This window comes from Bos indicus x Bos taurus, chromosome 22 (genome assembly GCF_003369695.1).
Source record: "Bos indicus x Bos taurus breed Angus x Brahman F1 hybrid chromosome 22, Bos_hybrid_MaternalHap_v2.0, whole genome shotgun sequence".
NCBI classification, from domain to species: domain Eukaryota; kingdom Metazoa; phylum Chordata; class Mammalia; order Artiodactyla; family Bovidae; genus Bos; species Bos indicus x Bos taurus.
In genome coordinates, this window is record NC_040097.1 from 29,084,798 (window position 1) to 29,109,547 (window position 24,750).

At 37.7% G+C, this 24,750-nt stretch overlaps 1 protein-coding gene across 14 annotated transcripts in view; it reads left to right on the top strand.

Annotated features, from left to right (window-relative positions):
- MITF (melanocyte inducing transcription factor) overlaps nt 1-24,750 on the top strand; it is a 228,773-nt gene that overhangs the window by 117,079 nt on the left and 86,944 nt on the right. For 7 of the 14 annotated variants that reach the window (XM_027523872.1, XM_027523877.1, XM_027523870.1 and 4 more), the window contains exon 2: nt 18,093-18,342. In XM_027523872.1, the coding sequence (XP_027379673.1) occupies nt 18,093-18,342 (250 nt within the window). Of the gene's footprint in view, nt 1-5,374; nt 5,494-7,443; nt 7,537-18,092; nt 18,343-24,750 lie in introns of those variants that run through there. The other 7 variants (XM_027523875.1, XM_027523881.1, XM_027523871.1 and 4 more) reach the window with 5 other exon arrangements.

Below are 24,750 nucleotides of genomic sequence, written 5' to 3' on the forward strand. Positions count from 1 at the left end.
CCTGGGGTCATCTTGGTCTTGTGTGCATTTTCCTTTTCACCCCTAAAGGGCTTCTTTGTGAGCTGGGTACAGTGAGCAGTCTTTCAGAAGATGCTGTCCCATCATTGTTATAGGGAGATTATGTTCTTGGTAGTAGGAAAAAAAAAAAAAAAAACAGAATGAAAGAGATAAATGTGATTGAGTGGTACTGAGCACTTATTTCTGTAGATACATAGTCATTAAAAATTTCCCTCAGTCCTGCTGTGAGTGTTTTCAAATTAGAACTCCCAGGCTGCCAGTTCCTGTAGCTTTATATCCTCGTACTTTATCCATGAAAATGAGTTGTGTTCAGCAACTGAAAGCTTCCAAATGAAAAGTACACAATCGTGAGCCCCACTACTGCCTTTTGACTTCCTAATTAATTAAATGCTGTCATCAAATTATATTTCATAACTCCTTCCTTACCTGATCTTTTTTTGTCATTCTTCCATCTATTCATCTTTCCTTCTACTCATCCACTCATCCATTGTTCATTGAACAAAAGTTTTTTGAGCACTTATTATATACCAGACACTGAGAATGTAATTCACAGGAAGGACCCTGCCCTCCAGGATAAAGGACAAACAAACAAAACAAATGATTAGGAGTGGGATTCAGTGCTACAAAAAAAGAAGCATTTGCTGAGAGAGTAAGAAGCAGAAGTGGATGTTCCTTCTTTAGGTAGGATGGGGTCGGGGAGGAAGCCCTCCCTGGGGAAGAGGCCACAAAACCCATGAGACCTCATCTGAAGGGTGGAGAGGAACCCCTGAAACTGCCATTTTGTCCCCCACTCCTCACTCTTAACCATGGGCCTGTGTATGTGAGTTTGGAGTTTCCCTGGGGTGAGCCCCAGAGAAGCAGAAGCTCTCACATCTTCTTCTTTATCTTCCCCACAGCACTGAGAAACACCTCTCAAATGCTGGGCACATCAGCGAATATTTGAGTAGAAGGGCCTTTTGGTGACATCTGACTTTCCAAAATGTGAGCATGATGGCATGTGGGGAAAAGAGCCAGATGTGTTTGTTACTCTGGATGGAAGTTTTTGAATTTTGCAGCCACTTTCACGATACTTGTTAATTACCTCATAATAAGACTTTCACTTAACATTCAAAGCATACCCATTGTATAATAATTCCAAGCGGACACTTTACAGCATCAGACTATACAAGTAAAGACTTCTTATTTCAACAGATAAAGGGAACTTGAGGATCTTGGGCATTTTCCTGTCATTCTTGCAGAGATAATTTTCATAGAACATATTATATATAATTATGTATGTTGAAATATGGTATATAGTAGTGGTTCCGAGGCCTGACTTCATATTAGTCTTTTATGAGAATCTTTTTAAAAGATTGGAATTTGAAACAATGCTTTGGAAAGTCTCATTCAGTCATTTATTTGGGGGAAGATCATTGACATTTGTGTTTTTAAATGCTCCTGAGTTGATTTTAAAGGGATGGTGGGGGGAGAATGGTCCCTAGGTCTTTCTGATAGAAATGCAGGTTTGGTGAACCATTGGCTGGGATTATAATAAAACATTATGGGTAGATGCTTCCTAAATTGTATGTAGCAGGTAGTTCATGAGTCAGTATAGTGGATGGCATGTATTACGTCTTCAACTGTTGATTATTGTTAGGGTGATGAGAAGTGGTTTATTGAAAAAAGCAATAGCTATCAGAAGGAAAGATGTAAGACAATGATGTGCTTTGGGGAAAATAAAACATTTGATATCCAAATAAAATAAGAAGGATTCTAACTGTGTTAAAAGAGTGGTTCTACTTTTCTTCAGCTGAATTTTGGACAGGATAACAAGTAAAACCTCTTATCTCTTCTCTAACTCGTTCAACATAGTGATTGAGTTTTTCCTTCCCAAAAGATTGAGGCCCAAAGTTAGTAAAAAAAAAAAATTGGCTGTCACTTGGATGTTTGATAGTTTTAAGTTCCATTTTTGTTACAGTTGTCTTTGGAAAAGGTCAGTGAGAATTCTGATGACTCTAGTTGATTTGCTGGAATTTGGGGCAAGGAGTAGCAGTTAAGATTTGAATTATATGGGAGTACAGGTAATATTTTTATTCTACACTCAGTGTTTCATGTTAAAAGTATTATTTTTCCTTTGTGTCTGTTACCAGTTCTTATTTTGTATTTAAATTTTAGGGTTTGTGTGTATATATACATTTATGTGTCTGTGTGTATGCATACATATACATTTTTATGTGTATATGCACTTAGGATATATATCTGAATAGTACAAATATGAACAAGAGAGTTGCTTACACATTACAGATTAATTCATTGTCAATGTATTTATTGAACATCAATTGTGGATTGTTTATTCTTCTAGGTTCTAGGGATACAATGGTAAACTGAACAGATATGGTTCCTGCCACTCAGAAGACATTTGTTAAATGATTGTGTGACTACTTGAGGGGCAGGATTGTGGAAATGTATGTAATGTTCCATGAATTTTATGGCTTTTGTCAGAGGTGTATGTCAAGCTTTATTCCATTTGCTGATAGGTATTTCATTGCTCTGTTCAGGGAGATTCCCCAAGAACATTCGCGTGACATAGGTATTTCTGAAGGTACCAAGAATAAGTTGAACACACGCCCCTTGAAAGTAATTTTACTTAAACATTTATGTAAACGGTCAATGGATAGCCTCCTTGGGTTGGTGGATTGTCCAGGACAAAATATCAGGCGATGTCATTGGCAGAACCTGCCAGGGAAGAATTTGGCACCACGCGGTGTCCCTGTTGGAATGGCTGGAATTGATGCCATTGGTTTCATGATGAACATTTGAGAGCCTGTGGAGGGTACAAATTTTCCCTGTGTGTAAGCATGTAATAAATCAGGGTTTCATTTCAAAAACTTACCGGGAACCGTGTAACTTAATTCAGCTTCAAATAGTGTCCAAGGTGGGATAGAGTCCAGCTTGGTCTTTTAAAAAAAAATCACCACTTGAAGGTCCTGATATGGTAATTTCCTAACCTCTCTGTTTTCTTTGATATTCAAATTTCTCAATTCTCCCACTCTGTTGAATTTCTGTTGGTTCTGTAGGTTAGTCGGTGTGCATCCAGAATAGACAGTTTCAATCATAATCGTAAGAGCTACTTTTTTAATTGAGAGCTTAATATGTGTCGAAGAAGGAAGTTCCACTGTGGCTGGAGGGCAGAGAGCAAGGGTACAGCTTGCTTCCCTAAACTGTACCATACACATTACATATATTCATATATTATTCCCTTCAGTTTTAACAATAATCTGTGGGATAGCCATTTATCATTTCCCCTTTCTCAGGTGAAGAAACTGGGGCATGGGAAGTTTAGTAAATTTGCACAAGGTCACAGAATTAGTAAGTGGTGGGATTTGAATCTGAAGAAGTTGACACCAAAACTTGTGTTCTTGATTTATATACTCTACTGTGCTAGAGGGAGGAAAAGCAAGGTGCGGAGTAGGTTAGTAAGGGGAATAGTGTAGCATCTTAGTCATCTGTTAACGCTAGAACTCAGTACAATACCCGGTATGTAGAAAGTCCTCAGTAACTTGTTAATAATGAGCACGATTATTTTCATCAGGGATCTGATTTCCCCACCCCACCTACATTCCTTCTACATATTGGTCTTTAGCATTGCCAGTAATCTACCTGCTTTCATCCACTTCTCTCCACTCTTGTCCATTTTCCCCTCATCGCCTCCCCTCACCTCCATGAAGTAGCTAATCTTGTTGCTCCTCTGGGTGGTTCTCGATACAGCAGCCAGAGGGACCTTTCTAAAAACACAAATCTGAGCCTGCTTACAACTTCTCAATGGTTTCCTCTTCATCTTGGAAGAAAATCAGTGACTCTTCCCTTGTCTCCCAGGTCCTGATGGTCTGATTGTAGCCACTGCTTCAGTCTCATGGATACCCATGATTCCCCTTACTGTCTGACCTCCAGCCGCAGTGGAGCTTCCTTCTAACTCCCCACTTCAGGATTCTTGCACATGTTTTACCACTGTTCAGAAGACTCTTCTCCCATTCCTCGCTTCACACCCAGAATCCATAACTGCTAACCCCCACTCACATTGAAGCCCGGAGGTCCCTGCTTAAGGGAAGCCTTTCCTGACCCTTACATATTAAGCTTTCCCGGTTCCTTGTCACATTTATCACAAGTTACATTAAATACTTGGGTGATTATTTAAGATGTGTCCCATTAGACTTGAAGCTCCAAGACTTTGCACAGTGCCTGGGACGTAGAAGGTGTTCCATAAATATTCAACAAAAGAAAAAATGAACGAAGAATACAAAGGGCCAGGAACAGCTTGTCAGAGACTTCTGGCTGGATATTTCCCATTATTAAAGGGAAACTAAAGAAAGATCACTTCATCACATGAAATTCAAGTTTGAGTATGGCTTATAGAGATTGCTCTGTTTTCCACCCGTTTACTTTGAAGACAGTCTCAGGCACAGAGAAGTGAAGTAACTTGCCCAGGATACACAGCTAGTCCATATCAGATGTCTTTGTTCTGACCTTTGAATTGTGTGTAGGGAAGAACAGACATTTTCATAAATCTGCAGGACATCTTTGATGTGCTGAGTCTGTAGGAGCTGCATCAATATTTGATATTATTGACGCTGTCATGTCAGAATTTTAAAGTGTCTTTTGAGAGTATCTGTTATTATTGCAGTGAGTTCAGAGTTTAATTGGATGACAATTTAAGAATATGCAGAAGTATGGGCTAAAGATGTCCTAAAAGATACTGCCCACAGTAAGAAGCAGCTTGTGTCTGATTTTCACCAAGACTGAGCAAGGGATAGCACTCCTTATATTCTTGGGGTCTGAGGGTAAGGAATGTTGCCCAGATCTCGACCCTGTTAGCAGGAAAGCATGTTCGATGAGCAACCTCCAGTTCCAAAAATGCTTTTGCATGGATGCAAAGCAGCTAGAGCTGTGTGATGAGCTGCTGCCAGAGGTCTCCCCAGTTGAGACGGGACACAAGCTGTCCCACAGCCATCCTGGATTCTGTGGCTCTTTTCGGTGTTAGAAATTCACCAGGATGTAAAATTACCTCTGCCTTCATGTTCTCTAATAGCACATAGTCACTGCAGGCCCCCACCGGTACCCATACCCGTGCTCAAGAGGGCTAAGTGAGCATCCCAGGTGTCGCCTGGCCGCTGGCTTGGGTTTCCGGTGGTGCCTTGGTCCTTGTGAAGCCCCTGTTGCAGGGTGAGGCAGCAGTTTTTTGTCCTGCAGGTACAGTAGGTACTGGATTAAACAGGTCTGCTGTTGCAGACAGACACCGGGCACCGTTGTAGCACGAGCTGTGTTTGGATTGGAGTTTCCAGGGCCTTATCAGGAGCCACCCCTAGTGACACAGCCAGTGCCAGAACTAACTTTGACTTTCACTCTTCGCCAAGGGCTTGCAGAACACCTTAAAGGAAAAAAGATGGAGGCGCTTAGAGTTCAGATGTTCATGCCTTGTTCCTTTGAAAGCTTTTACCTGTAAGTGGAGTTTTATTCTGGAAATAATCCTGGGACCACTTGGCAGGAGTTTTGGTTTTTTATTTTTTTTTTTATTTTTTGTTTTTAAGGGGAGAACAGAGAAAGGGAAGGTTTTATCGGGAGTTAAAAATTCTGGGACTGTTACTCTGTGATGTGGCTTTAATCGGCTTCAGCTGTAACCTCTGGTAGGTGACTGTGACAAGGATAACAACTAATTTGTGGGGTGGGGGGATTGAAATGCTAGTCCATTAGCTCTGCTTTCTCATTTGAAATGGAATGTCGGTCTTAAATTAATCATGCCCCCAAAATGACTGCTCAAAAGTGGGAACAGAGCTTGATTTATGGTTACTGAGGTAGTCTGAAGCCGGGCTTTGCGATGACTAAAAAAGGGTTTTTCTTCAGGAAAACGGGTGTGCTTAGTGACATTGGTCAGAATTGTCCCCTTGCAGACACTTTGGATTTTTTGCTTTCTCCTCTCCCCTCTACCCCACACTGTGGAGTAGTACACTTGCAATAATAAACATTGCATTTGCATTTCTTTATATTGATTTTTTTTTTTTTTTTGTCTCTTTGAGAGGAAAAGAAAACATCCAAACATCAGAATTATCTATCTGGCACAGAAATGTAGAATGAGTTTGAAATTGGCACTTTCAAAGAAATACTAAGATGGAGAAATGCTAAATGGATCACAGCTTTCTCCTCTCCCCCCAACTGCCCCCCCCCCCCATTTCCTTCAATATTTACTTTCAGTGTTAGGTGATAAGATTTGAAAACAATACTAAAAGCCATGTCCCTAAGTGAATAGGCATTCAAGCAAATCAACTTAAGCAAAAGCCACCTCTGGAGCTTAATAATTATTTACTGAACGTTCCTGGGTCATGAGAGAGGTTCTGATTAAGTCAGAAAAGCATTATGTTCAGCAGCTTGTGAAGGTGTGTTTAAAGACGGCAAGAATAATGGAAAAATACTAAAAGTAGCAGAACTATTTTTAGAATCTGATTCTTAAAAAATAAAATTCCTGTAAATGTAATTGTGGTAAAATTCCTAATGTTCAGTGGATACATCTTTAAAAGACATTATAATTATTTAAATTGTTTTCTAATGTCTTGTTCTATTTTTGCTGTATGGTTTGCTTTTATAGATTTTTAAAATTGTATATGTTATTAAAAGTTTAATTACTCATCTCTCTAAAATGATAGAACATTTTATGAACAGAGTATATACATAATTATGTATTTAAAATGTCATCAGGTTAGAAATGTTACAATTTTATCCTTTGTAAATCAGATAGTTGTCTGTGGTTCATATCACACAAGAATGTCCTCCATAACTTAATAATTTTTGAAATATTATTTTTAAGCAAATGAATGGATGTTATAAATGGATAAAGCATGCCATTTAACTTTAGGATAGTAATGATGTCATCCTTGAATTTATATCCAAAATAATGCTTAATTTCAACTACTTTTGCTTAATTGATTTCTTTTTTTTCTGGTTGACTAAAATACTGGCCATAGGACCATGCTTCCTTTATAAACTCTCAGAATGAAATTCTTAGCTCATATCTTTGACAAAACTTGTTCACTGAGCTGTTGCTCATTAACTTCTTCTTGCCTCTTCTTTTGGGGAGGGTACACTCTGTGAATTAATTGTTTCTTTTGTATTTTCCTCTAGGAAAGCAAAGAAACATTATAGCAGAAGGCAGCCTTGTAAGAATTTGGGTTCCTAGAAAATAACTTTTCAGTTTTCAATAGTTTCAAGTTATTAGAAAGCTCAGAGAGTACCAATTTGGGAATTCAAGCGCAGCACAAAAGAATCCATTGCCTAACATTTACTTACTGTCTGCAGGATGCGCTGACCACTGTCCTAAAAATCTTACTTGCATTAGCATATTCAGTTCTCATACTTGCTCTTTGACAAAAGTACTTTTCTCCTACCTCCATTTTGTAGATGACAAAACTCAGGTTTGGGCAGGTGAAAGATCCTGGCCACGTCTTATCGCTGAGAAACGATAGAGCTGGAATTTCAACAGAGGTATTCTGGGTACGTGGCTTCTGCTTTTCTCTTTTCCATTCTGTGGATTTTCATTTCAGATACTGACTGAATTGATGTTTCTTCCTGTGGCCTTTTAATTGTATTTCTCCAATGCTCAGATTTCTGAATTATCCAAACTGTACCTCCATTGTGCTTTTGAGTGGCTATGACTAATCCAGTGTCACAGTATTTGTCTATCAAATGGGTTTCCTTGTATCTGATTTACTATTGATTATAAGATGACTGTTTGGGGGAGAAGAAAGCTCTACTAAATATATATATATATATATATATATATGAGATTTATTCTGACTTGAGAAACCTTAAAATATGGAGGAAAAGTTTGTCTTATAATTAAACTAATACAGTTGGTTTCTGGAACTGAGATTTTTGGGAAAAGATTGTTCTTTGTCACTGGGTGACTCAAGCAATGGTTTTACTAAAGGTCTTCCAGCATTAAGGTTCTAGTGTTACCTGATTTTAGGAGGTGGGTTATTTGTTAGGGTAGAGATACCAAATTTACTCTTTGGATAGATATTTATTTCATCCCACTATGTGCTAAATATTCTTTTAGGTGCTGGAGAATTTAGGTGCTGGTGAATAAAGCATAGAAATCTCTGCCCTCATAGAGCTAGCTCTATCTGGTCATGAGGGGCTAGGAACATTCCAGCTCTATCCTTAAGTCTGGGTCTCATCTTCATGGTCCAAAGTGGCTGCTACACCTGCAGCCATTACAACTAAATTCTAGGAGACATGATGGCAAAATGGGTATCTCTTTAGGAAGAATTTTTGAACAAACCATGTGATCTTTCTGCTGAAGTCTCACTAGCAAAACTCAGGCATGAAGCCAATCTACCCCCTGAAAAGGTAGGAAATGTGAGTGGCAGTGTACTGGCCAAAACAAGGGCAAAATAGAATGGATAGCTAGATTGTTTGAGTTGTAGCTCTTAGGCCAAAACATTGATTTTTTTTTTTTTTAACAAATAACTGATATTTTCTAAAATGACACAAAAATGTACTATGGTTTAACAGAGCACATCCAACTGGATTAAACAGAAATGGAGATTGAGAGTCCCTTGTAAATCAATGTATCTTGTGTCCAGGGTTACGAGGCTTCAGGGATGGTTTGATCCAGATGCTCTTTGCCATCCACATGCTGGCTTCTTATGCACTCTTCCTTCTTTCTAGGCCTCAATTCCTTCTTTCAGTTCACATCACTGTTTCCTTTAGTTTGCCTTTCTTTCCATATAGTTTCAGGAAGTTCCAGATTTATATCCTACCATCTTTTCAAACCTTAGTATAAATAGAGGTCTTTTACCCCAGTAGTTCTAGTCAAAGGCATTGGGCTGCCTCTATTGGGTCATTTTAGAGTATAAGCCCATTCGATGGGTATGTTGATTGATCAAACCCACGTTGTGTTTCTAGGTCTGGAGTTAATAGCACCACCATAACCTGCCTCATGAATGGAAAATGAGGGGGCTGGTTTTTCAGGATGGAATTAGGGTACTTTCTCAAAGAAATGAGGCAGTATGGTGAGCCAGCATAAGTAATATGTGACCGCCATAAATCATTACCCCTATTTGTAAGGCTGGCTTTTAGACCATGACAAGTGCATATACTCACTGCTCCTGAGATCATAATTGGTACTTTTGTTTTGATTTTCAAACAGTTTTGCAAACTTTGCATCTTGGTTGATATGTCTTAGACATGTAGTAATTGCTAAGTGATGGCAGTCTAAGGCTTTTGAATCTTCTCTCACCTGTTGTGTTGCTATCTTGACACATGGACAGAGCATACCTGTGACTGGGGCGATTGTTCAAGTAGAGATAGAAGGCTTTTCAGTCTTTAAAAATATCCTTCCAGTTACTTCACACTCATGTCTGAATTCTCTCATTAGATTGTCGTGGTGGTTTGATGGTTTAGTCACTAAGTTGTGTCTGACTCTTGTGACTCCATGGACCATAGCCTTCTAGGCTCTTCTCTGTCCATGTAATTTTCCAGGCGAGAGTACTGGAGTGGGTTGCATTTCCTTCCCTAGGGAATCTTCCCAACCTAGGGATAGAAAATGGGTTTCCTGCGTTGCAGGCAGATTCTTTACCAACTATAGTTTTGGATAAAAGTTCGTTCCTTTTAAATTGCTCTAAGTGGGATATATTGTTATGCCATATCAATTACTTATACCTTATAAGGAATGGATTTTTCAGAGTCTTTTAAAATATGGCATCTAGATGTGAATGAGGTTCCACGGTTGGACAGTGTAGACAGGAATTCTAGAGTGTGATCTAGTGAAATGCAGCTTGATAGGAAAGATAGGATTGAGTGTGGGGCCATCTACTTTATCTGCATTATGACCTTTTGATAGGCTGCCAGAAATAATTTCTTAGAAAGGAATTGAGAGTGGAGTGTGGAAAGCCATGGTGGCGTCTGTGGGAAACGGAGGACAGTCATGGCCTTAAAAGGAGGAAATGGTACCCTCATATCCTTGTTTGAAAATAGCTTTCAGTAACAGATACTCCTTGGTTGGAGTGTATAGAAGTACGAATATCTATTTGGGAGGGGTGCATATAATCAACTTAAAAAAAAATCTGATGGTGAATATCGCCTGGAAGAACACTGGGCTAATATTATAGAGGTCTCAAACATTTTGGGTCATATCTCCTAAAGTAAGTTTTTTAAAGCTGGCTCTCTCAACATATTTTAGTTTACTTATAAATTTCATACATGTGTCACTATACTGATGCTATATTATAATATGTGTGTGTTTGTTGCTTAGTTGTGTCTGACTCTTTGCAACCCCACGGACTATAGCCCGGCAGGCTCCTCTGTCCATGGGATTCTCCAGGCAAGAATATTGGAGTGAGTAGCCTTTCCCTTCTCCAGGGGATCTTCTGACCAGGGATCAAACCTGGGCAGATTCTTTATCGTCTAAGCCACCAGGGAAGCCCAATATTATAATATACAACATGTATAAAAATAGAAAATAACAGTGATGGGTAAATTTTATATAAATTTCAATCTTTTCTTCCTGTACTCCAGGGAATCTTTTTTTGTACCCTCTTTTGAAGAATGTTGATATATTAGTTTTGTCTTCTTATGTTTCTTTGAAAAATACAGATATAAGTCTTATTATGCTTCTTTTTGATTTTGATCTCATCAGTTATTGAAGTTACTCTTACTGGTGCCTGTCGAAGGTCCAGCTTAAAGAGCATTAATCCTAAATAGATTCAGAGAGACTACAATTCTTTCAAACTAATTGGATTCCAGGTGTTGAAAAGTGACGATTTTGGATTTTTAACGTGCATATTTTTAACTTGGCAATTCTTGCTTTTTTAGAACACTTTCCTCCTTATGCACAACAAAGAGTAAAGAACTCCAGAGGATGGGCATGCAGTCCTCTCTGGACACCAAGCCGGCCTCATGTCTAGCAGAACAGGGCCTTTGGAAGACCTTCAGATATTTGTTGAAGGAAAGAAGAGGAGAAAGACAAGCTGCACTTCGCAAGCCTTTTTATTTCCTCTGTGCCAGAAACCTGTAGCATTTATTGTCTGAGCTGATAGTGTTACCAGGAAAAGCTGGACGTTTGGCATGTTTTCTTTTTTTTTTTTCTTGACCACTGCAACCAAGGTTGTTGATGGCTCAAGTCCACAAGATTTCCACTTTTGAAGCCAAAGTGTGAAATCTGGTACTTTCACATTTACATGAGTTATACTCTCAGTTATTTTAAGTGATGTTTGTCATATATATCATATATCAGATACACCATATATTTCTTATATTTATGTGTGTGTATATATATATATATATATATATATATATCATATAGACAAGTAACAATATATATTCTTATTGGTACTTGCTTCTACCATACATGATGAAAAAGTCATCTCTACGCTTATAGAGCAGTGACTTTGGAAAGAAGGGAAAGGTTAAAATAATGGAAATAGCTGATCCTTTGAAAACGTTAAATACTAGGACTTTCCTGGTTGATCTAGTGGCTAGGACTCTGTACTTCCAGTGCAGGGGCCCAGGTTTGATCCCTGGTCAGGGAAGTAGATCCCATGTGCCACAACTAAAGAGCCAGTACAGCCAAATAAATAAAATAAATATTAAAATGTTAGATATCCATACTGCCATTTAAAAAGATATATCTGTTTACTGACTCTTATTTTGGTAATTTATGCACTTGGACTTACTTTCTTAAGACTCTTAAAAATCTCTTTTTGCTGACAGAACAGCAGTTTTGTAGGTGTGGCCTGTAGGTTCTGATGTACTTTTCCTTATAATAGAATAGTTATGTTGTAACCATAATGATCCATTGGCAGTATTTGCAGAGATTTTTTGTCTAGTTGGTTTTATAGCCCGTTTGGCAAGAGTGGGTGGTCCTTACCATTTCATTCCGTTCAACATGTTGGGTTCAGCATCAGAAGGACTCTTCAGAGCTCTTGGAGTTATCAGAGGCCGGGAATGGAATGTGCATTTCCTCAGACATGGAAGAAAGTGTTCTGGTCTAAGAATCAAAGATGTGAGTTCATGTCCCAGCACTCCTACCAAACAAATGGATGATCTTGGGTGTCCAAGTTTCCAAACCTGGCATCAGAATCAGCAGCGTAGTTTTTGTAGACATACTGATTCCTGGGCTTTACCTAACCTGAAGTCAGAATTTCTTGGGATGGAGCCCGGGCATTTTGACTTTAGGCAGGGTCCTTAGCTGATGGTGTGGCAGCCAGCCTTCTGCATTTGGAAACCCTAGTAGCTTAACCTATCTCTGACATAGCTTTCTTACCTGTGCATGAGGTTAATTATCATGCCTTCCTGTGTCTTCACTGTCTGTGTGAACATCAGCCACTGTGCTTTCTTGGACGTAATTACATTGTATCCAGTGCAGGCAGATGCTAGGCTTTGAGCTCTATCAACTGAAAGATTATAATGAAGATTCCTTTTTCCTGGAGAAAAATTCTAGGAGTTTTACTTTATATCTTGTGAGTGAACTGCAGGATAGATTATCTTCTCTCCACCCCTTCAAACTTTGTCAAATTCTCTGAATCAAAAAGAGATTGCCTAAACCTTAAAAAGCAGATAAGCTATGGTCCAAGCTTGCATACAGGCTTATAAAATTCACTTTCTTGCATAAAAAAGAAGTAGCTTGTTCATGGTTTCATGTTTTCTGACTACTACTTTTTTAACTCTGTTCTAGTTTATCTGAATTGTGTTTTGGTTATTGTGCTAAGCTTTTTACCTCTATTACAAATTTTAATCCTCCTCATGATGCCAAGAGGCAAATGTATTAAACAATCTATAAATAAAGAAGGCAAAAGGCAATGGCACCCCACTCCAGTACTCTTGCCTAGAAAATCCCATGGATGGAGGAGCCTGGTAGGCTGCAGTCCATGGGGTCGCGAAGAGTCGGACACGACTGAGCGACTTCACTTTTACTTTTCACTTTCATGCATTGGGGAAGGAAATGGCAACCCACTCCAGTGTTCTTGCCTGGAGAATCCCAGGGACAGGGGAGCCTGGTGGGTTGCCATCTCTGGGGTCGCACAGTCGGACACGACTGAAGTGACTTAGCAGCAGCATGATGCCAAGAGGCAAATGTATTAAACAATCTATAAATAAAACCAAAGCTCAAAGAGATTGACTGACTTGGCCATGGTCACAGGTTAGTAAAGGCCAGGACTGTATTCTGCCTGTGGAATTGATGAGAGGTAAGGCAAGGGAAAGTTCATCAGCTCCTTGAGCCTAGAAGCTAAGTTGCAGCTTACAGCCAGATTCACGTCTTGGATGATTGTGATATGGAGACCAAAGACTGATTCCTAAGGTCTGGTGAAGGGGTATTGGCATCACTGTGAAAGGTGAGGATTGGTCAGGCAAGTGTTGTTTGGATGGCGAGATACTGGAGTTTATGAGATTTCTGATATATTTAAGTCGCTGATGAAGGCAGAGGAATTAACTCTTTGAATTTAGGAATATACCAGTGATTCACAGAGCACATGTCCAAATGTCTCTTTACCATTGCAGAGAAGGGTCAGGCTTTGAAGGTTAAAAATGTAAATTTAGCCATCAAGTTAGGAACTCAGGTCACGTTTATGGCTACTTATCTAAGTGTCCATATTCTAGCTGGCGTGTTATCACTGTAACTTAGCTGGGATTCGCTCACTCAGTCATTGTTGTTCGTTTAGGAGGTGGGTTTTGGAGAGGTTCAGAGAGGCTGAGTGGCTTGTTAAAGATCAGATTGCTCAGCAGCGACTGAACTAGAAGTTGTGTCCCATTGATGGCCATACTCCTGAGTCACCACTGAGCAATTCCCAGTTTTCAGGGAAGTTGCCTGGTCTTAGTGATGTGGGTAAGTGCCAATTAAGGCATTTGCCTCCCCTTCAGTTGGCTTTCAAAGGGTGACTTCTTGTGGTGAAATATATACCTTCCCACATGGAACTAGATAAGAGTCCAATAATCTAGATAACTGACTTAATTTTAAGGCATCTTAAAAAAAATTACACGACCCTGCCTTTTAAACTCATTGAGATTAGAAACCAGGTATTCCCAGCACCTGGCACAGGGGAAACCCTCAATAGCCATTTGTTGAATAAATGACCTTTAAATAATCTGATTAAAAGGAATCAGACTGATGAAATTAGGATTACCTAATGCACATTGAGGTTCATGGGCCCTGGATGAGTTCGGTCAGCTATTAAAACTAAATACATTGAGACAACTCTTATTAGTAGTAGTTGAAGCATCACGTCCTCATTTTAAAAATAAGCTTTTGGCTACCTGTAATGTTCTCACATAAAACTTGACTTTGAGTTTAAAACTTGCTCATGTGACCTGCTAACATTTTGATGTGTAGGTATTTTTGTCGATAGGGTGATAATTGCAGATTTAGTTATTTCTAAGAGGAAGTAAAGTTTAAAAGATCGAGGAAAGCTGACAGTCTGAGAGTCATCTTTAACATGGAAATATCCAGTAGGGTACGTGTGCAGTGAAGTAACTATTTTTCCTTTCTTTTCTTTAAGAAGACTTATTCAAATGTCAATTAGCTGAACCTTGCTAGATTTTTTTGTGTGTGGGGTTTTAATTTATTTATGTGGGTCTACCATATAAATATGTAATTTTTTTCCTAATAGGATATTTCAGTAAATGTTTTAAATGATACTGTTGTTGACTTGAAAGTCTGCAGCCTTAGAGGTTGATGACTAGTAATTTTAACTTAAGATGTCTCAAGAATGCTTTACTGTTAATTGAAAGGATTTTTTTTTCCCCTGGTATCACAGCCAATGGCTTGTCTTGAGCAGCTAATTAGTGCGATTTTTCCACAGCTGCATTTGCCAAGGCACAAAGGTTTGCTCCTGTTTTTATCAAAAGGATCAGTCTCTCTGGGAATGTTTTAACCTGACAGGCTTTGAATAGCAAGACCATCTATTTATTTATTTATTTTTAAATAGCCTTCTTTTCTGGGTTTAGGAAAGTACGTTTGAGCTCTGAACACATACTCAAAAGTGGGAAAATGCATTTTCTTTTGGTGCTCTTTTAGCAGAACCTGAGCAGGTGAATGGAGTGTTTTTGAGAAATGATGGGGTATTTTTATGGTGTAGATGAATGCATGATTTGAAAGTAATAAACCGGGTATTAGCATTGTTCAGTCTTTGTGTATCTGTAGGAAACTATAAAGGAAAGAGGGTCTAAGTCTTCTGGGATGCTGAAGACTTCCAAGAGAACCAGTGGATACAAGTCAGCACTTCCCTATCCTGTTGTCAAAATGCTGTCTAGGATGGATCTAGTCTCTTCCAGCCAAACTGTGACTTTGATCACTCAACTCACTTCTTCATGCTTATAAGTTAATTCATGTTCCTTCTGTTTTCAAATTAGTGGAATATATCCTGCCACTGAAAAAAATATGGTGACATTATGGTTTATAGGGGGAAAAGTAAAAAGTAAGAAATTTACCTATAATCCCACTCCCACTTTGGCAGCTCTCATCCTTTTGCTGGTCATGTGTATATTTGTGTACATACATACACTCTACTTATTCTAGATTAGAATGGACATCCACTTTTGATTCTACTTTTTAATTTGTCTTAGGACATGGATTTTGCACTTTGCTGTGTGCTGAGCACTTTTTTTTAAAAAAGGTATATTATCAAATCTATATGTATCATAATTTACTTTTTTTGTTGTTTAGCTACACTATGTGGCATTGGAGATCTTAGTTCTCCAACCAGGGATCAAACTCATGTACCCTGCATTGGGAGTGCAGAATCTTAACCACCGGACCACCAGGGAAGTCCATAACTTATTTTTTTTTTAATCTGTTTTATGCTTAAATCTTTTGAATGGTTTTATTTATTTCCTCAACTTTACTGAGGTATAATTAACAAAATTATTTAAGGTATACAATGTGATGATTTTTTACATGTATACATTGTGAAACACATTAATCACCTCACATGGTTACTTACATATTTTTGCGTGTGATGAGAACACTTAAGATCTGCTGTCTCAGAAATTTCAAGTGTACGATGCAGTATTGTTAATTATAGTTACCATGCTGTGCTTTAGATCCTCAGAACTTACTCATCTTGTAACTAAAAGTTTGTATTATTTAACCCACATCTCCCCTCATAATTTACATAATCATGCCTATGTCAGGGGACAGAATACCGTGCAATTTGTCAACAGCTTTGTAATGTCAGGTTTTCCACATTTTGAATTATTTTCCTAAGAAAGTTATCCATCAGTGAAATTTCTAAATCAATTGATAATATTGTCAACTTGATGACCGATAATATTAGATAATATTGATATTGATAATATTAGAGGATTGTAGTATTATCTTCCAGCAATAGCTCAGGGTTGCATTATCTTTGTACTTTTTCTTGTAGTAAACATTTTTTTAAGTTTAATCATACCTTTCTAATAGCAGGATTTCCTAAGTTTAATATATTGTATAGTTTTAATTCACAACCGTAAGTATATCTCTATACCATTTTTTATGGCTCTATATTAACAGCATTATTTTATATGAACTTACCAGTCTATTGAAGCAGGTTTCTGTGCTGGGTAATGAGTTAAATGCTAGTATAATTTTTTATTATATAGTTTTCTGGAACTCTGTGAAGGTGAAATGCAAACATTTCTTTATTCTTTAGTACTTTTTTTTTTTTTACCTGAAGAATTTGAAGATTTTTATCTTTAAGGGGTTTATAAGGCTGGTCAATAATTTAAAGGCTCTATTTTGCCTTTGTTAGAAGATAAGGATGATATTGGGATTTATATTCAAGGAAAGAAGCTCAAAGGTATAGATACTTCTCTGGAAGAATAACTTTGACGTGAATATAAATACTTCCTAAATATTACTCTTTTTTCTGTTTCCAGGTGCTAATTAAGGTTTTATATTCTTTGCCCTAAACTGTTGTTGTTTTTTTTTTTTAAGAAAATGATATTACCAGAAACAAAATTTCTAGATAATAGTAATTGCAACAACAAACATTTATTGAGGCAGTACTGCATAGCACTCATTGTATTAAGGGATTTTTGTGCATTATTTCATTCATTATTTTGTTTAATCCTCACAAAATTCCTAAGAGGTAGGGGTTTCGAGTATAAATGATGCAAAAGATATTTAAAAAGCATCTCCCATTTTGATAAGTGGGTAAGTAAGTTAAAATATTGTTATTCCTCTTTTTCAGACATGGTAACTAAGGCAGAGAGAGGTTTATTTACTTGTTGATGTCGTAGAGCTAGCAAGATAAACAATAGAAATCTATATTTAGGAAAATCAAAAAGTCCTTTCTTCTTGACTTGTGACAAGTATTTAAGCTTTTTAAATGATTTTGGGTAGAGTAAGCGCTAGCACCATTAGAGGCAGGCCTCATGGGGAACTCATAGAATGCGTATTGGATAGGACTTGCCAAGAAGAATCAGAAGAAAAGACTGCACAAAGAAACCCAGGCGAAGAAGAATGGAGTTGCCAAACTAACTTGTCTTCTGCCCTCTTTCTCGAAGACTGAGGTTGAGTTCAGTGTTAAGATTCTGGTCCAAAGCCTTCTTTAATGACTTTCACTTCTTGTATCGTAGAAAAATTTCCCCATGACAGAGTTCACCTTTTCTTTGAACTATTGTGTGTTAGTAAACAGTTTAAATATCTTCAAGGAATTTAGATAGTGTACAGGAGTAGTTATTTGGCTAGATTCGGCTATAAAAGGAAATCAAGAAAATTATTTTTAAGTGTGAAACTCTGGGTACCATTAAGATCCCTTGCTTCTTGGCACTTCATATGGCAGCACTATATTTGGTGGTGATGAGTAGTAGGCGATATAAAATGTCAAAAAAAAAATAAGCTGTATGATAAAAATGCCTAGATGCAATCAAGCTGACTTATTTTAATTCAACTACTGATGACTTAAATCCTGTCAGCTCTTGATTTTCAATTAGGTGGAATACCACTCTGCGATCTGATTATATTTTGCACGGGCTCATTTCATAGTTTGGTGCAATTTAGGATACCCCAAAATGCAAATGAAAGGTCTCATTAGGAACTCAATGTGTGTTTTTCTGTTTCCCCACAGCAGTTCCGAGGAGCATCCTGGGGCCTCCAAGCCTCCGATAAGCTCCTCCAGTATGACATCACGCATCTTGCTACGCCAGCAACTCATGCGTGAGCAGATGCAGGAGCAGGAACGCAGGGAGCAGCAGCAGAAGCTGCAGGCGGCCCAGTTCATGCAACAGAGAGTGCCTGTGAGTCAGACTCCAGCCATAAACGTCAGCGTGCCCACCACCCTCCCCTCTGCCACCCAGGTGCCGATGGAAGTCCTTAAGGTATGTGAGTGTCACTCTTGTTGGCTGGGCCAAGCCTTCTTCTTCTTCAACATTTTCCATTTTCCAGGTGTTTTATTTGTCTCATCATGTTTATTTGGTTATATTGACCTATCTGAAACATATTTGTAAATGTCAGCTCCATTGATTCCTACATGGCTTTGTATTTCCAAAGAAAGATTCCAACTAACTTTAAATATAATAGTAACCCTCACTAAATGGGGGAAGAGTTGTTGATGTCCCGTGAGAAATTACCAGGAGGTTATAGATGGTTTTTGTAATGATATCTTCCCATCTTTCTTTGGGAAAGTTTAAAAATGTACAAGTTATCTGAAATGAACCTCTTCTAATAACTTGGGTATATATATATATATATATATATATTTTTTTTTTTTCCCCTAAATACATTCCATGGCCATTCTTGAGTTTTCTTTTCTCTTGAGTAAATCATCTTGGCTGTAGAATCTGACTCTTTTAGAAAGTCTCTTCAGATAGAAAATGGTAGAAGAGCTTAGCTTTAATAACCAGACTGCATAATCTTTTAACTGAAGTGAGTTGTCTGTTTTGGGTCCCTTTGATTTCTTGCTAGAGTAGAAACTGCAGGAGCTTGTTAGCATCATTCTATCCTGGACATATAGCTTCCTAATTACTAGGGAAAATTGTAACAAGTCTAAGAATAGAATTCCATCTCACACATGGGTCCTGCAATCACATTGGGAGGTACTCCTTCTTTAAACATTCCAACTCTTAAATGTGACTGGTGCAAGTGATGTTAAAAGAAAAGAAAGAGGACTTCCTTACTTCTTAATTTTTAAAATCCCATTACCTAATTGATCCATCCTAAAGAGTCCCGAATGTTACTGTTCATTAAACAAAGTGAACTTTACTGCCGGTGATTCATTGTTGGTCTTTGCAATCATTCCTATGCTCAGAAAGGACATCTTTCACTATTTAAAGTTTACTATGAAAGCAAATGGGATGCTGTGTGATAATTGGGAAGCAATCTATGATCTCTACCAGGAAGAAGGAAAGAGGTTCTTTAAAAACAAAATTTAAGCCAGTTGTTTTCTTATCAGTAAGACTCTTGAAATGTAATGATGGAGTACTGAAACTGTGTCATAGAGAAACTAATATTAAAATTCTGTTAGGATGAAAAAGATTAAAATGGTTTAGCAGAAAGTTTTACTCTAATATGACTGAAGTTCTGAATATTGCCACACCTAATGTATATCTTATGTACCCCACCTTCCAAATAAAGGCAAGTTTTTCTCTTGGAAGTAGATTGTACATTAAACTTTCTGTTCTGCTTGGGTGAAAATTGGCAACCAGTGGGTTTTTACAGACCTAAGGTTTATTTAAGATTTAAGTTGTCTGCTGTTCACAAGAATCATAATTTTTTTTAGCTATATTTCAGATTATTTAAAGTTATATAAATTAAGTAATAATAAATTATAGAGAAATGTCTGTTTTATTTACTTTAGTAGTCTATTTTTTTAATCTGAAGAACAGATTTTAGAAGAGAGGATACAGATTTGTGTTAGTAGTGGTTTATGTCTAAATCATAGGTAATGTTATTATATTAAAGTATATTAGTTGAAATCTGTATTCCTATTAAGGCAGTTATATCTGATGAAAGAAAAATTACCCGAGTATGCTGAAACATTATTTCCATTTCATTTTAAAAACGGACATCATTTTTAAAAGTTTTTATTACTTAAAAAAAGTAATTGTGATATGATTAAAATTAAAATCTATACTAATTGGTTTTAATAATATAACCATTTTCCCTTAAATGTTACTGTGTCCTGGTAACACTAGCCCTAACTCTATCGCTCAATTTAGTTATACTAGAAATATGTCCAAAGTTAAAACACAAATATATTGTTAGAACCCGGAGACTTAATCTAAATAAAAATGAACAAATGGTTAATGTATATTTCATACGGAATTAGTTTATCTCTAACTTGTGCATTTTTATACTTCAGTTATATAAAGAGCAAAGTATGTTAAGAGGTGTAGGGCATAGCAATGTGGGTAGGTTTGGTAGCTGTTTAGACAGATTTTGTATATACTGTCCTTATGTGGAGGACCAAGCAGAAGCATGATTCCATATAAGGTGCATTCTAAGAGATTCAAATTACATTTAAAGGAGAGTGTCATATACATGATTACTTCAAGTACTTAAATACTTAGTACTTTATAAAAATTATTTGCATATTTTTGAAAGTTTTGTGGATGGAAATATTATGAATCATTTATTACAGAAAGGTAAGTAAGAAAGATGGTCATTTTTTTCTTTTCTCTTTTATAGTTTTTAAATCATAAGCATATATTATGAAGTAAATGGTTAATAGAAAAGCAGTTAATTTGCTTAATCTTGACCCCCATTTCTATGAATATACATTTTCAAGGAGTAACACTGAGTATACTAATTTATGCATAATGATACAGATGATATTGAATAGATATTTTTTCTAATAGTATAGTCTAAGTAAATTCATCATTTAATTTTTAAAGATTTAAGTTGCTAGAACAGAACATACCTGCTTTTCAGTGGAGGTAGATGTGGGCAGTCAGATGTCTAGTGTGTGCCAGAGAATCCTGGGTAAATCTCTCCCGTCTCTCACCGGTTTACAAGAGCTTGATAGAAAAATCACACACACAAACCCATGTTACGAACATTTTTGCTCTTGGTGTGTTGAATGATTTTGAAAAGCTCAATTAGTATTTTCTGGTTAATCCCCTTTCTTTTACAGAATTATGCTTAAAATATGAACGTTTATAAAGCATGTTTTAAATTGTCAACCGCTTCTAGTAAATTTAGGACTAGTGTTTGGAAGTCATAGGGATTGGAAATTTGCATTACTTATTTCTCAGATGGTTGTCATTCAGTCCGTAAATTCATGAAACTTTGCAGGATTAGCCTCTGGTTTCTACATTGATTTACTTAATTTATGATTTTTATTCCTATTGTTGGTTTTTATTTTAGGTGACATGGAGTGGTTAATTTTATTGTTGTATGTATTCACATAGTGGATATATCCTCTAGGTTTCTTAAGAACAGCCCTATTCAATTGGGTATTGTAATTTAAGGATGCTTCTTTGTCATGAATTAACCAGTATCTGGAGTGCATAATATATATTTCACAATAGTGAAAATATGTACTCTGTATTTCTCACTGTGAATTAACAAAGTATATCATTAAGAACCATTAATGGGAGTAGTTTCTGCCACAGGTAGTTTTATTGACAAGCAAACCAGAGATCTGAAATCTGACCTGGCTCCTTTTAGACACAGACAGAGGAACTGGAGATAGGCCTTGTGGACACAGTCTCATGGCTGAAGAAGCATCACATATCAACCGTCTTCATCCGCACATCCATCAAGCATGCATTTTCCCTGTCTCATCTCTCTAACCTGACTGATTATGAAAGTACCTGATTGCTCTGATCTTGAACTGGCAGGTTCATCAGAATTGCTCCCCCTACATGGACTCTGACAGTGTATAGTTGAAAACAAGAGTTTATAGTGTGAAAACATTTATCTATTTAGAAATGTATAGGGAATTTTCAAGAATTTCCCTCTCTGCCTCCCTTCCTTTTTTTTTTTGTTTTTGTTTTTTTCTCCTTGGACTTAAAAAAATTTAAAGCCAAGGTATTCTCTTGGGAATAAATTGTATATTGAATCTTTCTGTTCTCCTTAGGAGAGAGATTATATGAATTTGAAGGAAAAAAATATATATTTTTGGTAACTTTAGGGTATCTTCTTTTAAATAATTTCAAGAAATTTATTTTTAGATTTTTTTCTTTTTTTCCAAATCATCTCAGATAACCCAAGGAATTAGATTACTGCAGAATGAGAAGTGATGCTTGCTGTTCATCAGGTATTAAAACACAGTTTTTCCAGAGCCCTCTATCTTGTGAACTGAATTCACATTGGTGTTTTTTTGGTGGTTGACTTAGGTATGGCATCTCATTTAAATAGTGATTCTAGCAACCCAGGATGGATGGGTGTTCTGCTTTTTTGTCACCCGGTCTGACAACCTATATTCCATGAAATTTCACTAATGGAGGAAAGGGTGGCTGACTGAATTGCTGGCCTTTCTCTGTAATTTATGAAATCTACCTAATGTTGAATTGTCAAGGTATGGCTTATTCTTTAGGTATAATACAGAAACTTGAAGGTGTGTGGAGTTATGAGTTGAGTTGGTAGATTATATTAGAAGAAGGAACGGCTCCCAGGCCCCATTATACATTTGATTTTCTTCCGAATTTATTTAGGCAGGAACACAGAACCTTATTAGCATCATATTGACCAAAAGAAGTGGGAAGAGATGCAGTGTGTCTCAGTTTGGCTTGCCTTTATCCCCTTAGTTAGGGAATCTTGCTAGAGCTGCTGACCACATAAGAAAGGAAACCTGAGAATTTTTCTAATCCCATAGTCCATGGGCCAGCATATATTTTTGTTACCAGTCAGTGTGAGTTACATGAACATTCTGTGAGCATCAGTTTCAGGACTGTTTATGAACTTTGGCATCCTTTTGTTTTTGGATCAAACACCATGTCTACAAGGCCACATCTTCTCTCGGGGACAAAGGGATTCAATTTCCAGGTTCCACAAACATCTTTTCATCCTCCTACAGACCTCCTTTCCCTACAGAGTCTTTAAGCTCTGGATCGTTATCACTTTGTATTCAGTGTCACACATAAGGTAATTTTCTTTCCCTTTAAAACTCATTTTTGTTGGAACTCTACTCAGTATTCTGTAATGACCTATATGGAAAAAGAATCTAAAATAGATTGGATATATGTATGTGTGTGTGTGTGCTCAGTTATGTCCGACGCTTTGCAACCCTATGGACTGTAGCTCACCAAGCTGCTTCGTCCATGGCATTTTCCAGGCAAGAACACTGGAGTGGGATGTATGTATACGTATAACTGATTCACTTTGCTGTACACCGGAGACTAATACAACATTGTAAATCATCTATACTCCAATAAAATAAAACAAAAATTATAGACAGTACTTGTTAACTGAGAACTGATCTAAACAGTGTAGAGGGAGATCCAGCAGGACACCAGCTATTACAGTCTGGGGTGCAGCTTTCCTGACTTCTGCTGCTTTCCAACCTACAGATCCCTTTTGTAGGAGCGAGGTCTGAAGAAAGGTATTAGGCAGTTTTGATCAGGTAGATGTAAATCCTATCTTTATTTGTTCACCTTTTCAGGTGAAGTGAGACAAATAGTTTCTTTTCTTTCTGAGAGAGAAATATCTTGTCTGTGCTTTTGAGAATATTGCTTTAAGCTTCCTGTTCCTTAGGCAGAATAGGGACTTCTTACCCTGTGTACTGGAAACACTTAGATCATTCTGGTGATACGTGTGCTCCAGTTTGCCTTGGCAGTGACTGGCGACCCATTTGCTTCCCATGCAAATGCGATGCATACCATATCCCCGTAGGTAAGGAGCTAGTAATCTACGGGCTGGCACAGGAAAGTTCTCCATAAACTTGCCTTACATCGGGGAAATCTAAATCTAACTTAACCCAGGCTAAGTAGGGCACCCATCTCAGTAAATGTACATTGATTAACCTCAGACATCTTTTCTGCCTCCGCTGCTTTTAGTAACTAGGAATGAGCAGTGAATCCTGGCTGAAAGAAAGTCATCTTTGCTTAGATTTTTAGGCCTGGCCCACTTGAAAGAGCAGCCCTGTGGGGAGCAACTATGTAAAACAAAACAGTCAGCCTTGATATAGCTAAGCCTACGAATTAATTCCACTTTTCTGGAAACACTGAAATATCAGCTGTAATTCCATATTCATTTGGTAATGTGCATGCATGTGTACATGCTAAGTTGCTTCAGTCGTGTCCAATTCTTTGTGACCCTATGGACTGTAGCCCACCAAGCTGCTCTGTCAAAGGGATTCTCCAGGGAAGGATACTGGAGTGGGTTGCCACGCCCTCCTCCAGGGAATCTTCCCAACCTAGGGATTGAACCCGTGTCTCTTATGTCTTCTGCATTGGCAGGTAGATTCCTCACCACCAGTACCACCTGAAAAGCTCCTCATTTGGTAATATTGGCACACAAGATGGAAGTGATTTCTTCCACTATGAGCACACAGTCATTTTTATGTGGCTGAGGGGTATCATAGAATCGGGTGGTATGATCTCCTTAGGGTGTGGGTCAGGTCAGCCGTGTTCAGTGGACATCTGAGCCATGCAGGTTTGGGAGGAGGGTCACCTTCTTTCTAGGGTCAGGGATTTTTCTTCTCAGTGGGCTACTTTGCCATAGCTGAAGTCACCTTGTGGGTTTACATGAAGGGCAGCTGCTCAGCCCCTCTTTTTCTCCTGGTAAAAAAAGCCATAATGATAGGTGCAGTCTCTTCTAATTTACACAGTTCTCATAATCCTAAA